Raw genomic sequence first — 15,609 nt, forward strand, 5'->3', positions numbered from 1 at the left:
TCCAAAGCAGTGCCCTGACAACAAGAAGCCCAATCTTGTCAATGAGTCTTTGAGACCCATTAAGCCTTAATATAAGGCTCCATTTGGCAACGTTGCAGCAGTTTACCATCATGCTCTTCTAACAGGACTGGTTGCCATTCTCTTGTAGCCTGGGGCTGTGGGGATTCAGTGGAGACATAGTGGATCATTAAACCCCCCTAAAGTAGATTTTTCCAGTAACTGTATTATCAATCTGTTACATTTCTCTTGCAAATGCAAACGATAATAGCAGATAATAGCATAGAGTAAAGGACACTATTCTGGTCATCAAGCAGGCTATAGAATTAAGCAAATGCTGATTAATGAATATTTACTTTTTAATTGCTGTATTTTAAGTATATTGGTTCAAGAATGCTACAAAACTGGATTCCCAGGTTTCCAAGATATGATATAAACCATCAACATAATTTATATATATATATATATTTATATGCCTTATGTCTACTATAGCATCAACTTCTGCCACTTCTAGAACAACTCATCTAATAAAAATGAGTAGTGAGCAGCACTAGGAAATTCACTACTACCGCATCCATTTCGGAGAATAATCTGAAAAACAAGGCTAATGCATGGTTTTTTTCTACAACTTTTTGATTGTTGGTTCCAATATAGTTACATGTCTTGGACAAAGCAGACAATTAGCTACATGGATCCGGAGTATTTGTCTGAAATTTTTACTTTGCGAGAGCACAACCGGTCATTGCATTTTTCAAATCAGCGAGTTTTAGAAGTGCCAAGATCAAGGTATAAACGGTGCGGTGAACAGGCTTTTGCAGTTGCTGCCTCGAGACTCTGGAACAAGTTACCCCCTGATATTTGTGCTATTACAGATGTACAGTGGCTAGAATAAGTTTACAAACACATGATAAAGGTGTATAAAAAATAAAATAAAAAAAACATGTTTTGGAAAGTGATCTTAATTCTAATTTGTTTGGAAAATTCAACCTTTTAAGAACACCAATTTTCTTTGTGAATGAATAATGTATTGTAAATAAATAAATGTTCTTTCTTAAAATACAGGGGGCATAAGTATACACACCCCTATGGTAAATTCCCATAGAGGCAGGCAGATTTTTTATTTTTTTTATTAAAGCCACTTATTTCCCAGATCAAGGATACTAGACATCCTGATAAACCTCCCCTGGCCTTTAGAATTAAAATAACCCCACATCATCACATACCCTTCAATAAATCAAACACAAAGACTGTTAAGACAGAAGCAGATGAAGAGAGGAACAACAAAATGCATGCTCATCGACTGAGATGAACAATCAAATGGGCCGACTCAGATGAATCACACACCATTTGAGTCCATGAGAGAATTTCTCTCTGATAGCTCGCTCTGAAAATGTCCCCCCCCAACTAGTCCATTTGTCTGGGAGATGGTTTTTATCTACTGTTTGATGGAGCCTGCCTCATCAGACTGGAAAGGGAGGATCAGAAATAGCCTCTCTGATTGAAATGACACACAACCTGATGCTCATAAAAGCAAACTTTTGACATTAAATGGTAGGTTCAAGTAAAGTAGTTTCTGGTTGTTGAACTTCTTATTCTTTTCCCAGTGGTGACCCCTGTCAACCTGGTTGTACTAGACTTTGGTGTAACTGCATAAAAACAAGTCAGGCTCCAATGCACCAGGTTTATTCAATGGCTCTGCACATGATTTAAGGTTGTGGGTAAAGTAGCCTGTTTGTCCATGGCTGAGAGCGGTCAACAAGAACCGCTCTTGTCCTTGTGCTGTTTCAGGATGCTCACAAAGCAAATACTGTACTTGTCTACATCCCGGCCACAGAAAACACACATGTGCACACGTGACATCCAGGCTCACTACTTATCTCCCCACACTATTACTGCTGGGTACAGGCAATTATCACAAGTGGAAGTGTATAATAGGATATCTTGGCGCCTGCAGCTGAAAGCCAGAGTGCAACTCTTGGTGATCTAATGGAGATCTGAGAGGACGGACGGGAAGTGGAGTCACCCCACTGTTAGCCTTGAGCGCTGCCTGCTCTCTTCTTACCCAGGCAAGCTAACAAATGCAGTGGTGTGCCGATGGAGCAGGAGATAAGGTTTGCACTGTAACCACTCACCCCAGCAAAAAGCTAAAGAGACACGACACACAGAAGTGTACAAAATATTAGAAAACCTTTCAATACAATGCAGTCAAATAGTACAATACCACATAGGGCCCTTAAAAATTGACACCTCTCTAACACTGTCAGTAACAACTCACAACTTTAAGTTCCACAAAGCATTGTGTGCAAATTAATCTCTCTAAAATATGTAGCTTTCATTAATTTCAGCATTCAATACCCTCCACCATCATAGGAACAACATCAATATGAAATGTAAAGTTTTTGGCACTCTCAGTCTCAGAGATACCCATTCATACCCACACATTTTAGTAAACCTCTGTCCTAAAACATATTGACGTTTACTTCACTTATTTGGAATATGCACGACCAGAGACATGGGTAGGCATGTAGATGAAAGGGAAAATGGGAAGCTGAGATCTCCTCCAGATGTTCATGCATTAAGACAAGTTGTGCATCCGGAAAGTGCAGGGACTTGTTTGCAGGGCTGGACCATATGGTGTGCTCCAACTTGTACATGTGCAAAATACCACATAATGCATTGTTATCAACTGGTATTGCTAGCAATGGCTGACCTGTATAGAGTCCTCCCACCACGTTAAATATAATAGTTTTCTGACTTGTTACTGGAACGCAGTCAATAGTGGGATATCATTCCCAGTTCCAACCTCCAACTTCCTCCAACAGCATTACGGCCAAAAGGAAAGCCAAAACATCTTGATCGCACCCTGGTGGCTGGCTGAAGTATAGGCCATAAACCCTGCACCCTCCATGTAAGCAGATAGGACATCAAAATCAAAACACACTTAAAATCAATTTTTCAAGAGGGTTTCTGTCATTTTAGATAGTTCTTATCACACTGATGTAAGTTCAAGTGTTCATTTTTGGTTTAAATTAGTTTTTTCATTCTATTAAAATGAGGTGTAACACAAGGACTTCAAAAACATCATTAAAAGCTGTAATTGACTAGCGATTGAGTTAGGCGGGTGAATGGGCGGGACCTCGATAACGCTGCTCCATCACCAATAACTAGTGCGCAAACTTTGGCTATAAATGACAAGCAGCCAAAATGATGACCAGCGCAACATGGCAGCGCCTGTATCCGGGATATTTTGGCTTCATTTTTTTACATTGAGGAGAAGTGGAGACGGCATCCACCTTTATATATTTCTATGGGTTGGACAGAGGTTCAAACTTTTACCAAGAATGCTAGCATGATGCATCAAGAGATAATCTACATGAATTCCGATTATTAATGCCAAAAGTGCAGATGCCAAAGGTTGGAGGGGGAGAGCGGAAATGACCAATGATAAGCTCTCTAAAAGTTGAAACTCGCATAGGTGCACAGTAATCATAGCAGCAGCAGCATACATCCATGTCTGATGAACAAAAGCAACAAGGGAATTCTAAAAGAAAAACTGCCATTTATGTTAAACAACTTGACCACATTGGAGCGACTGAAGTACTAAGTAATTCTCTGGAGCTTAATCAAATCTCTTAGACCTGTCCCAATCAACAAATCAGCTGCCTTGGTGTCCTTTGTTAGATTGGGCTGCCAATATATTCAAGTTCATCTCTCGGTTTAAAGGATCTGGTACAGTGCTGGTTCTAAAAGAGCTGGGCCTTTTGCCAACTGTAATCCTTTACAAGGCAGACCTCAAGTACAATTGGAGTGTACGGGGTACACTTGCATTAGTATCAAATTTCACATTTTGACAGTGGGCCTTAAGGGACACATTTATAATTCCTTTAAGACCATGAAATGATTTACTTTTGTTTCCAGTCAAAGAGTTTCAAAGGCATACAGCTGACAAGAGACACTCCTTTCTCTGCTGTGCCAGCTATTAAAGACAGCTGCTGTTAAGATGAAAATGTACTCATCTGGCTGACAAAGGCAGTCTGGTAAAATCCTTATAAATTATGATATTACAAACTAGGCTTAAACTGTGTGTGTTTATGACAATTAGAACAGAGAGGAATGGTTACAGATAGTATACCAGCTTGCTAATGGACCTTGTAATGAGTCCCATCTGACTTAAGGCTATGTGGCAGGGTTGCAGTAACAATAACCATGGGAGAATGTGCAATGACACCCACCCGCCTGGATGATCTGTGCCCACCCCAGCATAAAAGATGATAAAGGATGCAGTGTTGGTGCACAGGTATACAAAGATACGCACACACAAAAATCACATACTGTACAGTACACACACTTGGCTCTCGTGCATTATTAGATTTATAAATCTGGATCCCATCCAGCCCCTACATTCCCTCTGCGTCCCTCTCCGGAAGCCAAAGTATTACAGATGTGGGGGGAGGAGAGGGGCATTCATCAGAGAATGAATAGAGACATAAAACCGAGACAGAAGAAATAAGGTGAATAAGATGCATGCGCAGGTAAGAGAAAGTATTAAAATGAGAGTGAAGAAGGATAAGAAGAATAGGACATGAAGTGAGAAAGCCGAAACACATTGGTCACGTTGAGTGGATGAAAAAGAAAAGAGCCTGCTGAATATTTGAAGATGTACTTTTAGTTGGACTTGTCTACATTCACCGCTGCTGCTCTTCCCCTGTAGACCAAAATAACATCGCCACACACATAAATGTAGCATTTCAAGTTTTCTATGCATCTTCAAACAGATTATGAGAGCCTTATCATGTCACTGCCAGGTAGGCAGAATTCACACAAGCTTCCCATTGACAACTCTGTGATTGTCTGTGTGTGTGGGCATGTGTGTTTGCATATAAACAATTTGACATCAGCATTGGAAATATCTGGAAACGAGCTGCCTTCAATTCCAAAGTGCCTCTGAGGGGTAAATATGTCCAGTTAGTTCATTTTGTCCTTTATTCTTTGTACGCTTTCTTCTCCGTAAGTTAAGATATTAGCTGGTAGAATGAGTGAATATTTCTTTTATTTAAGTTTATTTTTGGGGCATTTAATGCCTTTAATTCCTCAGGAAAGATGAAGACAAGAAAGGGGGGAGTGAAGGGGAATGACATGCAAAGGGCCACAGGTCGGAGTCAAACCCGCGGCCACTGCGTCGAGGAGTCAACTTGTATACATGTGTGCCTGCTCCACCAACTGAGTTAAACAAGCCACGAGTAAAGATTTCTTGTATAAATAATCAGGCTTTCATTAAAAGTCTGGTTTAAAGCAGAGGGCGTGATGTGGATGAGGTGAAAGGTGGAGCCCCCCTGAAGCTGGAAAGTAACAAGTAATTTATTTTTCAGTCACATAAGGACTTACAGAGGTGACATGTATATCTCCCTTTCCACCTGTTCAACCACATGTTCCCTCTCTCTTTGGTTTACACAAGCTACATGTGCATATTACACAGGCACGCCAACGCAATACACACAGAGATACTGTCAATTACCCTCCTTATTGATTAAAGTAATTGTGTTTGCTACTGACTGCTATAGCCCTTCTCTCCACCTGCATAATAAATGAACATTGGACACTTTTCTCTGACCCGAAATAAAACATGCTTGTTACTGTGGCAGAAAATGCAGTTTCTATGTACGAATGAACTGCTGTGGAGTGCACCCTTAGGTTCAGGGACTGGGGGGTGAAAAAAGTTCATCACTTGAACATCAATGTTTCACCCAAGCAGCTGTGCCATTGAAGAAAGGCTTGCTGACCACTTCTCTCTAAAAATAAAGATTTTTCTTCTTGAGCACAGTAGGAGTACAACATAAAACTCCTAGCTGCGGGGGCAAAACAGCAATAACTCAATTGAACTTCTAAAGCGTTGCAATGAATATGGTTTCCTATTTTTAGCACGTCTGTGATTATAATGTGTGACTATGGGAGTGCTGGCAGCCAGCACTTTGTCACTCACAGTGCGTGCTGAGTACTGTGGATTTGCGGTGGATTCGGCGGCAGTGCTGAAGCAGGCATTCTATACAACTTCCTTTCTTTTTGTGTCGCTCGATCATGGGAATTGATCGGAGCTGAAACATCAATAATGGCAACTGCCATGAATCTTAAACAACACAATGTGTCAGTGTACAACTGACAGTGATGACAAGCTTTTCACACAAACAGGGGGATAACTTTTTCCAATCTTGCAATATCCTCAACAACAGAAGAGGCTTGATTCCTACACCGGTAATCGCCCATTCCCAGGTGTACAAGTCTCACTACTTGATAAATCAGAAGGCTGGTGGGAATTGTGGGAAAATATGCTGTTCAATGCCTTGTTTACTGCAAGGCATTATGTAACATGTTTACACAGGTCTGTGTAGTTCTTTGATTCTGACAAAACCCACTGCTCATCCAATGCCTTCTCCTTTCATTAAGCTCTATGGAGCCCCACTCTCAATGAAGATTACCAGTGCTGGGTTTGGGCTCGTCAGATATATATTCAGTGAAGCTCATACTCCCACAGAGACTACAGTCAACATGGTATACAGTTCAACATGACAAACTGACGTAACATCCATTTGAGAAGTTAGTCTTGTACTAAGAAGGCTTTTTTTCTGCCTGAAATGCTTCTCATCCAAGCCTCCTCCACTGGGATGAATGTAAGTGCAGAAATGACAGTTGTGAGGCCGTTCAGAGGAGTGGTGAACAAAATGAATGTGCATGCAAAAGTGATGCAAAAAAAAAGCATAATATTTTGTTTATTGTGATGTTTGGCATAATAAATTTGATTTTTTTTGTATTAATATAGCTTAAATAACTATGGAGAGGCATTACATTGTTATCAATTTAAAAAAAGCCAAAAGTCCAAGAGTCTGATTACCATGCCCAATTAAGACAATTTCATCAGACCAATAAACACTTAATTTTTAAACACCCAATTTTCACAACTGCATGCATCTTCTCATTTGCTGTGAAAAGATTATATATACGATTTTTGAATCCTGCATATGTTATATTTTTGAAGTTGAATATGTTATCAATGATTAATTAGAGAGAGGGGGGCTTTACCTTCTTCAGAGCTGACATCCTAGGTGGGTCCTCCTCCTGCAAAGCCCGTTCACATGCTGAGGTCCCAAGCCAAGTTTTGAGGGTGCGCAAATCCTAACTCAGCCCGGTGCTGATGCTGAGCCATGAGGTGCCTACTTAGTATTCTCATCTCGCTTCCACTCCGTCCTACAGCCGTCTCAGTGTGCGCACGCCCCAAACCGCTGTTCTTACAGGATTCAAACACATGGGGAGCTCTAGTCTGATGCATCGTTCTCATCACATTCATGAAAGAAAGTTGGCAATAGAACTGTCTATAAACAAATTGGACTTGATTGTTGTGGCAGGGACACACGCATGCGAGGGATTTAAGAAGTACACTGAGTCACATTTTATTCGTCTTTCATTTAATATTAGAGAAGCAATTTGCCTTGGAAAAATGTGATGTCAGTATATGTTTTTCTTCAAACACACAGCTATGATATTCTGTATATAAACCGAACAAGGCTCCTTTATATGCCGATTTGAAGAATGGATTTTACAGATTAAAACAATGTAATGATGGATCATGTAAAGGGTACTTATCCTTTCTGACAACTAATGTTACATTAAATTGACATTAGTTTGAATGTGAATCGGCGCGACTACACCAAGCGAGGTTACTATCCAGTCAGTGTTACCAGGCAGTCTATGCCTTGTGCGGAGCGCAGCAAGAGGTGTCCAAGCATTCTTGCACTTTGATGAGCGTAGCTAACTTGCATTTTTAGTATTGTTTAAGTATAGTTAATTAGCTCTAGCTATTCCATATGCTATTTTAAAACGAAATGTTACATAGCTCAATCATTTCACGGACGTGTTAAACCTCTGTTATCAAGCGAGCTAATTTTAAAAGCTAGCAGGCTGGTTAGCTAACTCCGCTTGTTTGCTAGCATATAAACTAGCTACAGTCACATGTTGCACTGAAGTCTCCGTCCTCGTCGCCTCTACGAAGATTTAAATGTCAATATGGCACGTAGGAAAGACGGTAAGCATCACTAGCTGCGTCGACAACAATATTCATCTCGTGTTGTATGCAACTAAAGTTAGTTAGCGAGAGTAGCTAGCTAGCAGCTTTTAGTCTCGCGTTGTGTGGGTTGTAGCTAGCTATATTGTAAACAAATGCACGTGTTCAACTTTCGGATTGTAGTTAACTTTACAGTTAGCTAGTGTTCGCACTGCACTCCGAGACCGATGTACCGTCATTCGAATGTGTCGACAGCAGATTACGTTAAATGTATACGACAACCTTTCAATTTCGCGTTCAGGTTAAACTTGGTTTCTGGTTATATCTGACAGACTGATGTTGCTATATTTTAAGCAGTATTTATTAACGCTATTTAAACGTGCTGCCTCACGGCGTATATAATAACCATAATATATAATTAGTACGAGTAGTGGTAGTAGTAATGCATATAGCAACTATGCAAATAGCCCATCAAGCAACACCAATTATAATGTTGTGCTCAATCAAAAATCAAATCAAAAATACGTTTGATCACTAGTATGTAGCCCACACTATATTTGATTTTCTTTGTTAAATGTTAGGTTAAAGATTAATAGTATTATATTTGACAATTACAATGTATCAGATTAACAAGTTGTGGTATCTCTGATTTTGTCTTTTTTCTTGTGTCACTAAGTATTTCAAACAAAAGTACTCCAAAGGCTTTACCCTGCAGCTCCCAAACGGGAGAAGGATCCCTGCCCACCATGCACTCTAGATGTCTTATCCAGAAAAAACGATGTGAAAGGAAAAGCCTCTCAACAGGACACTGTCATTGGTGAGTTCATATTCAGTACAACAGTTTAACTCGCTGCTTACAAAAGTACTTTTATAATACACACATTCACACACCAACACACCAAACCTGCATATTTGCCACCACCCTACTGCTGACAATTGGAGTTTATAACTTCTTTTATTTGCCATGTCTGTCTCAGGAGATGCAGGGACCACACAGAGTACAGCCAATCAGGTCAGGCGGGTGTACACAGTTCTACCTCCTCCTGCAGATTACAAGACAGATTCAGAGAAATCTGTCACACCCCCGCATTTAGAAAGCATAAATTGTGCTGAGGACCCTGCTGGTAAGACAACCATAATCTTACATTTATGGACTTTTGCTGTGCACCATAAAGCTAAGAGAGATTTATTGCACTGGGTCAATCCAGGTTGGCTCTGTCATGAATTAAACTCACTATTCTTGATTGCCTCTGCCACACAGTGGAAGCAAACGGTGGTAATCAAGTGTGTATCTGAAAAAATGAAATCTTGAATGCAGCACAGATGGTGTTTGAGCCTGGGTGTTTTTCACTTTGATCTGTCTATTGAGAGAAATCATACAACTTATTCACGCTGCAGTTGATAAGCGACATTCAAAGACTGTTTATTTTGTCTGTGCTCCATCTGCACTTCTCTTGTCATGAACCGGTAGAATGCCTAGACTGTAATAAGAGTTCTGGCTCATTACATGCATCTCTGTACGCATCATCATCCTTAATGCAGACCTCAATCCACCTGACAGGCTTTTGCTGTACCTCAATGAAATAGAAGAGATTTGTTGGCTGAGGCAGCGCAGCCAACTATAAATGAGCGTTAACTTTGATTAATTGCACTCGTTTCCCAAACAGCTCCTTAATTGAACTCATTTTTAATTTAGCGGGCTCTGAGCCCTGATGGAAAGTGCAATCCAAAGTCCTGTTTAAGGGCAGCTTGGGTTTATCAACATAATAAAATAGGATCAATGACTAGTTGGTGTGATATAGTATTGATAAAAGTGAATAAGACAACCTCTTTGGTCATTTTAAATTACCAGATGTATCTCCACACTGTGTTTACACTATTCCAGTGCAGTCTGAACTTATAGTCTTAGACAGTAAGATTTGGAAACATACGTCATGTGAAAACTGCTTCCATAATGATGTGCTGTTGTAGGGATTAATCAGTTCAAAAATCGGCTCTGGTCAATTATTTTTATGGGCAGATCTGTGTTATCCTAATACTGCGGTGGCTATCCTTTGGCTACCAGTGGAAACACTTTTTCTAGACTTACAAAGTGTGCATTACTGTCTTTAAGTTATCATAGCAAGGCATAATATGTATCTTTTGTGTTTTTCTCAATTCTTTTGTACTGTATGACAGGAAGTCCATTTGGGCTTGAAGTAATTATCTGTTCCTCTGTGCTGAGCTATTGTTTTATTGATGTGACATCATTTGGTTTATGTTTTATATACCACAAATAGGCAGAATTAGTAAAATTCCCGATTTTTAATTTTCCCTTTTGCTTCATTGATTCTGATATAGACAAGTCCTGTATGTGTATTTTGTTTGCCTTTCACTACAATTGGTAATACACTAAATTGAACAGTGGGTCTCTCTTGAATTGCTTTTCAGCGTTGGTGGTTGTTGCACTGCCACTGCATTAAGGCCGTTTTTATGCTTCTGCATCGACGGCGTACCCCCACACACCCCTCTGTGTCTACGCTGTAGCCTGACGTGCACCTCTACATGTAACTACACGTCTTGGCGACGCATGTCTCTCGGCCCTGGCTTGGTAGCGTTGCATTTCCCCTGACTCATTTCCTGGTTCTCCTTCTCCATAAACAACATGAAATCAAGGAGAGCGTTAACGTCTCACTTTAGTCCGAAAGCCCATGGGAGACACTTTGTTTCTCTCACTATTACTCAGTGAGTACTCGCTCCTAAACTAATTGCTGTCACACTTTCACTTCTCCCTCTACCACACACTACCCCCACACACACACATGCCGCCTCGACGCACACACCAACGCACAAGCACAAAAGCTCTGCGGGGAACCTCCACAGAAGCATAAAATGGCCTTTAGTGTGAACCAAGAATTCAATGGGAGCGGTTGACCTCTCAATGCTTCTTGAGATGTTAGGCAGAGGGAGGTGTAGCCAGGTCGAGAGGGAGCGGCTCAGCCAGCGAGAGCTGCGTTTCTGTATGGGCTCACAGTTCAGCTCTAGTCATTCAATTTAAGATTTACGTACTAATACATACCCGACAGAAGAGCGATTTGACACAGACACCATTTTTTTAACCAGGAAACCAACTGAAAAAACGACAGCGAAGTAAATCTAACAGCAAAACTGAAATAGAACTGCAGGAGCACCAATTATGATTTCCATAAAGTAGGAGGAATGGGCGCCAAGACGAGCTAATGCAGAACCTCAGCGTTGGCCCAGTTTTTATTTCAACTTTCTTCAGAGGTTCTGGATTAAAAATAAGGGAAATTGTTAAAAGCAGAATAGGAGATGTATATCCATTGTACATAATAATTGCAGGAACAATTAAAGACTGAATATATGATTGTGTCTGCTATTCTGTCACCAGACACATAACATCTTCTGTACTTTAATCACCTTTTAGTCTTAAGTTTGTTCCATGTGAGGCCAAGATCCCATGGGTTTTCTTTTCAATCAGTTACCACACCAGCTGATTGTGCTGATTAGAATGCAATCAGCTAAACGCATCTAATAAGTGGAATCATCTGGTGCAGTGATTGGCTGGAGGGAAACCTGCTCTCTCTTAGCCACTAGTTTTATACAACCTGTGCTTAGCTCTCACTTCTTATTTTTAACCTTTATTCAACCCGAGGGGGGGGGGGGGCAGCAGTACAACCACACATACACCCAAACGCAAAGTAGATACAAATGTAAAACAGCAAATCATTCCAAGTCAACAACAAACAAATACATCAGACCCTGATGTGTCTGCCTCCAACTCAATTAACATCCTCTTAAAAGCGACCAATGTGACCAGCTCATTAAGTTTCATGGATTTCTGCACCTCGTTCCAGGTAGAGTGTTAGCAGCAATCTTAAACAGCTTTTTCACCAGTTCAGTTCTAACCTTTGAAACAGACAGAAGGAAAACATCCTGGGAACGAAGATTTTGAGTCCCAGTACTATTTACACTGATATAGGTCAGAACGTAGGATGGAAGTAGACTTAAAACAGCCCTCTATATGAGGATAAGCCAGTGGTTCAGTCTACGTGTTGACAGAGGAGGCCGTCCAACACGTTCATACAGTTCACAACGGTGAGTGGGGCCTTTAAAACCAGTGATGAACTTCAAAGCTCCATGGTAAACGGTGTACAGAATGTGAACTTTATTTTCAGTGCCACATTATCAGACATATCCCACCCACCTCCAATATGTGACACAGAATCTGTTTTATGAACAATGTGAACACAAGAATCTAATATTTATACTTCTGATTTTACTAGTACAGGTATATACTATACACCTATACTCTTAATATGCAGAATAATGCATTCATTAAGTTTAACAATGTTTTTAAAGGTGCCCTGCCACACAAAACTGTTTTTACTTAAATCTTTTGAAATATGTCCATACATGTTTGTGTTATGTTGTGAATGTGAAAATGAACTGGAACCTCCTCTGTGAGCTCTAGTCACTGAAAAGAAAGACGCAGAGAAATCAGGCCAATCACAAAAGCTGGTCAGTGTGACGTCATGTTACCTGAGCTCATTCCTATTCATTAGTTCACACAGTTGTGATGGGTAAAGGATGCTGATAGCCAGGCTCTCAATGGCTTACTGTTAGCCAATCAGAGTCAAGCAGCTTAGCTCATTTAATATTAATGAGAACTGGCACAAATTGAGCTGAGTCTTCCTGCAGGCTTTCTATACCACACTAAAATGGCTTGAAACAAGGTAACCAAGGCACTTTTTCTACAAACAATTTTTAGTCTATGGTAGAACCACAAAGCAATGAAATATGTGTGGCATGGCATCTTTAAACTAATCAAGAGTTTATCATCTTGTTGCCCACAGAGGAGCGCGTCCATGACAGCAACGAGGAACTAGACCAAGATAAAGAGGAAGTAGAATATAGAAGAAAAAGGAGGAGAAGGAAAAGGAAACTAACCCTCCATCAAGACTCTGGGAAAGATGGAGCAGCTCCAGTGAACAACACTGTAGATGAGGGAGGAGAGGGCATTAACAGGAACAAGAAGAGGAAGTTGAAGAAGAAACGACACAAAGAGAAGCTGCTCTCCATGGGTCTGATTCCCCAGGCCGCTGCCCTGGAGTTCACATACCGAAAGGATGAGGGGGGTGAGGAGGAGGATAATGAGAGGAGAGTTGCTGAGGTGTCAGACTTCCTCAGGACTACGATGGAAATCTATATGTCAGATTGTAAGTATTGAGCAGAGCGGTGCTTTTCTTTTTGGATCAGCTAGTTTCTTACGTTCTCTGTGCTGAATCTTGTAGCAATTGTTACAGCTTGTGCTCCTTAAATGTGAATATTTGGACATGTAACACCCTGCCAAGCAGTTTTGATTTCTGATTTATTTGGGTATTTGATGCACACATCTGATGGCTTTTGCAGATGTAGTTCACAAACACATAATCCAATTTGCAAAATGCTGCAAACATGTTAATAAAAACGTTTTTTTGACAAAATTCACTGCACTTTGCACTTTTGCCATTGCACATCTGCACTTTTTTGAGATGTGATGTCACATTTAAACAGAATAGTTAAAAACATAGTATCAGTAGTTGAATTATAAAAGCTAAAATTGCAGTACCCTTAAAATAAACTAGATAGAGAAACCTAAGTGTGTGAGCTTTTTTAGCTGCCAGATGCGCCTATATCTGAGCTTCGAGTAGTAACAATTGTCAAAAGCTTTGATTTATTTAACGTTTATTTTAAATTAAACCAAGCCGAGATAGCCCACTATTTCAAATTTTGGAATGCTTCAGATATTATAAAAGTTACAATTAAATCGTGTTTAAAGGACATTTGCCAACTCTTTTGTGAATGTCTAATCCGTGTTGAAGGTAAATGTAGTCATTTGAAGCAATACGTTTCTCAGTGTGCGCCAAATTGACCGAGAAAGCTTAGTTCTCCTGCTCCCGGAGCCGTGCCGGCACAGCCTACATGTCAGGAACGCATTAAGCACAAGCTATTGATGCCCATCTAAAACATAGTCTAGCAAGTAACAAGTTTTGCCTATATCAATGCAGACTATTTTTACAAAAACATAGAGGCTCCGTAAACTGAACCAGCATAAACCAAGACGGCAACAACACTTTATTATTTTCACATTGGCAGCACATTATAGCTTCACTACTTCTGTTCTAACATTGCAAAATAAAAGCCCAACTTAAATTCACGGATTTTGTTAATTTGCAACTCAACAAAATAGCTTACAACAGCATTACATAAAAAAAAAAAAAATACTCACTCGTCATCTGGCTGTTCTTTAGATCTTCCTTGGTTCTGTTATTCTTCCTTATCTCCAATTTTCACGTCACTGGATGCGTAATGAGACACAATTTTTTTCTCGGCCAATATAGCAAGGAATTTATTGCATCAGTCAACTATATTTACCATCAACACTTATGTTGACGGAATGTTTTTCAAAATTGCCTGAACCGTTGTCAGTTGGTCTCATTAGATGCTTTTAAATTACACATACATACCATATTATTTTGGCTGATTGATCTGTTTGATCCCAGATGTAGATAACTTCTGACAAACATTGATAAATATTTTGACATTTTTATGATCCTGTAACTAATAATGTATTTTCATTGTGAATTGTTATGTTTTACATCTTTAACTTTTTTAATTGTGTTGCTGCCTGTCTTGGCCAGGACACTCGTGTAATTTCAATTACTCTATTCCTCTTTAACTATTGATTCAATGAAACAGTCGCAGCAGACTGACGATACAAAATTCAGCCAACCTGGTGTACTGAAGATTAGGCTATGAAAGCTCCTGTGACCTTGGTACCTGGTAGAACAGCCTTTATAAATGAGCAAGACTAATAATAAATGGCAAGACTGCACAGACATGAGGTTAACCCAGAATGGCTTTGTAAACAATTGTGATGTCACTGAGTCTAGCCAGTTAAGTGTATCCAGGGCAACGGTTATACATGTAAAGATGTGAAATGATTAAACTGTTGCTGTAAATTGGGTGCAATTTTTAAAGGTACATGTCTGGTTTTGTGAGCTCCAGTTGGATTACACTACTCTAATGGTTGATCAAATACTAAATAAACAGTGCATCTCTCACTTCTGCCGTGCTCCTCCAGCCTCATTGCGTGTAGACAAGCTTCCCCTGTCCGGAACAGTGAATGACCTTCTGAGCAGCATAACCCCCGGATGGCATTCCTCCTCTGTCCTGAAGCAGCTGTACAGTCTCAAGGCCTTTGTTCAGCAGCAGGAGACAGAAAAACTGGAAAAGGCACTGGAGGAGTTCCATAACACTTCTCCTATGTCTGCAGGTCAGTGATGCATCCATCCAGTTAAGACTGAGGGAGTTAGTTATTAAAAGTCATGAAGGTTACATCACATGAAAATGCTGCTCCCAGCTTTTTACATTTACGTTAATCCCTGTCCATACTGGCCTCTTCTTGCTGGGATCTGCCCCAGGCACTTAACGGTCCAATGACATGTTGTTCTTTCCTCAGGATGTGCCATTTCTGTGTCTGTAGCTTTTGAGGAGGATTGAGGGGGGGGGGGGGG

The 15,609-nt window shown here is 40.3% G+C and overlaps 2 protein-coding genes across 7 annotated transcripts in view; one reads left to right on the forward strand and one right to left on the reverse strand.

The window, feature by feature from the left end:
* The window catches only part of dlgap2a (discs, large (Drosophila) homolog-associated protein 2a), a 143,003-nt gene extending 135,474 nt beyond the window's left edge, over window positions 1–7,529 (reverse strand). For all 5 annotated transcript variants that reach the window (XM_034858118.1, XM_034858117.1, XM_034858116.1 and 2 more), the window contains exon 1: window positions 7,072–7,529. In XM_034858118.1, the coding sequence (XP_034714009.1) occupies window positions 7,072–7,089 (18 nt within the window). In that variant the 5' untranslated portion in view covers window positions 7,090–7,529. The remainder of the gene's footprint in view (window positions 1–7,071) is intronic.
* A 24-nt stretch (window positions 7,530–7,553) lies between these two features.
* Window positions 7,554–15,609, forward strand: part of LOC117935725 (glutamate-rich protein 1) — a 9,977-nt gene continuing 1,921 nt past the window's right edge. The window contains exons 1-5 of one of the 2 annotated variants that reach the window (XM_034858147.1): window positions 7,554–7,624; window positions 8,727–8,867; window positions 9,028–9,174; window positions 12,907–13,269; window positions 15,177–15,368. In XM_034858147.1, coding sequence (XP_034714038.1) covers window positions 7,606–7,624; window positions 8,727–8,867; window positions 9,028–9,174; window positions 12,907–13,269; window positions 15,177–15,368 — 862 coding nt within the window. In that variant the 5' untranslated portion in view covers window positions 7,554–7,605. Of the gene's footprint in view, window positions 7,625–7,743; window positions 8,072–8,726; window positions 8,868–9,027; window positions 9,175–12,906; window positions 13,270–15,176; window positions 15,369–15,609 lie in introns of those variants that run through there. The other variant, XM_034858146.1, reaches the window with a different exon arrangement.

The sequence above is a fragment of the Etheostoma cragini genome, chromosome 20 (genome assembly GCF_013103735.1).
Source record: "Etheostoma cragini isolate CJK2018 chromosome 20, CSU_Ecrag_1.0, whole genome shotgun sequence".
NCBI classification, from domain to species: Eukaryota; Metazoa; Chordata; class Actinopteri; order Perciformes; family Percidae; genus Etheostoma; species Etheostoma cragini.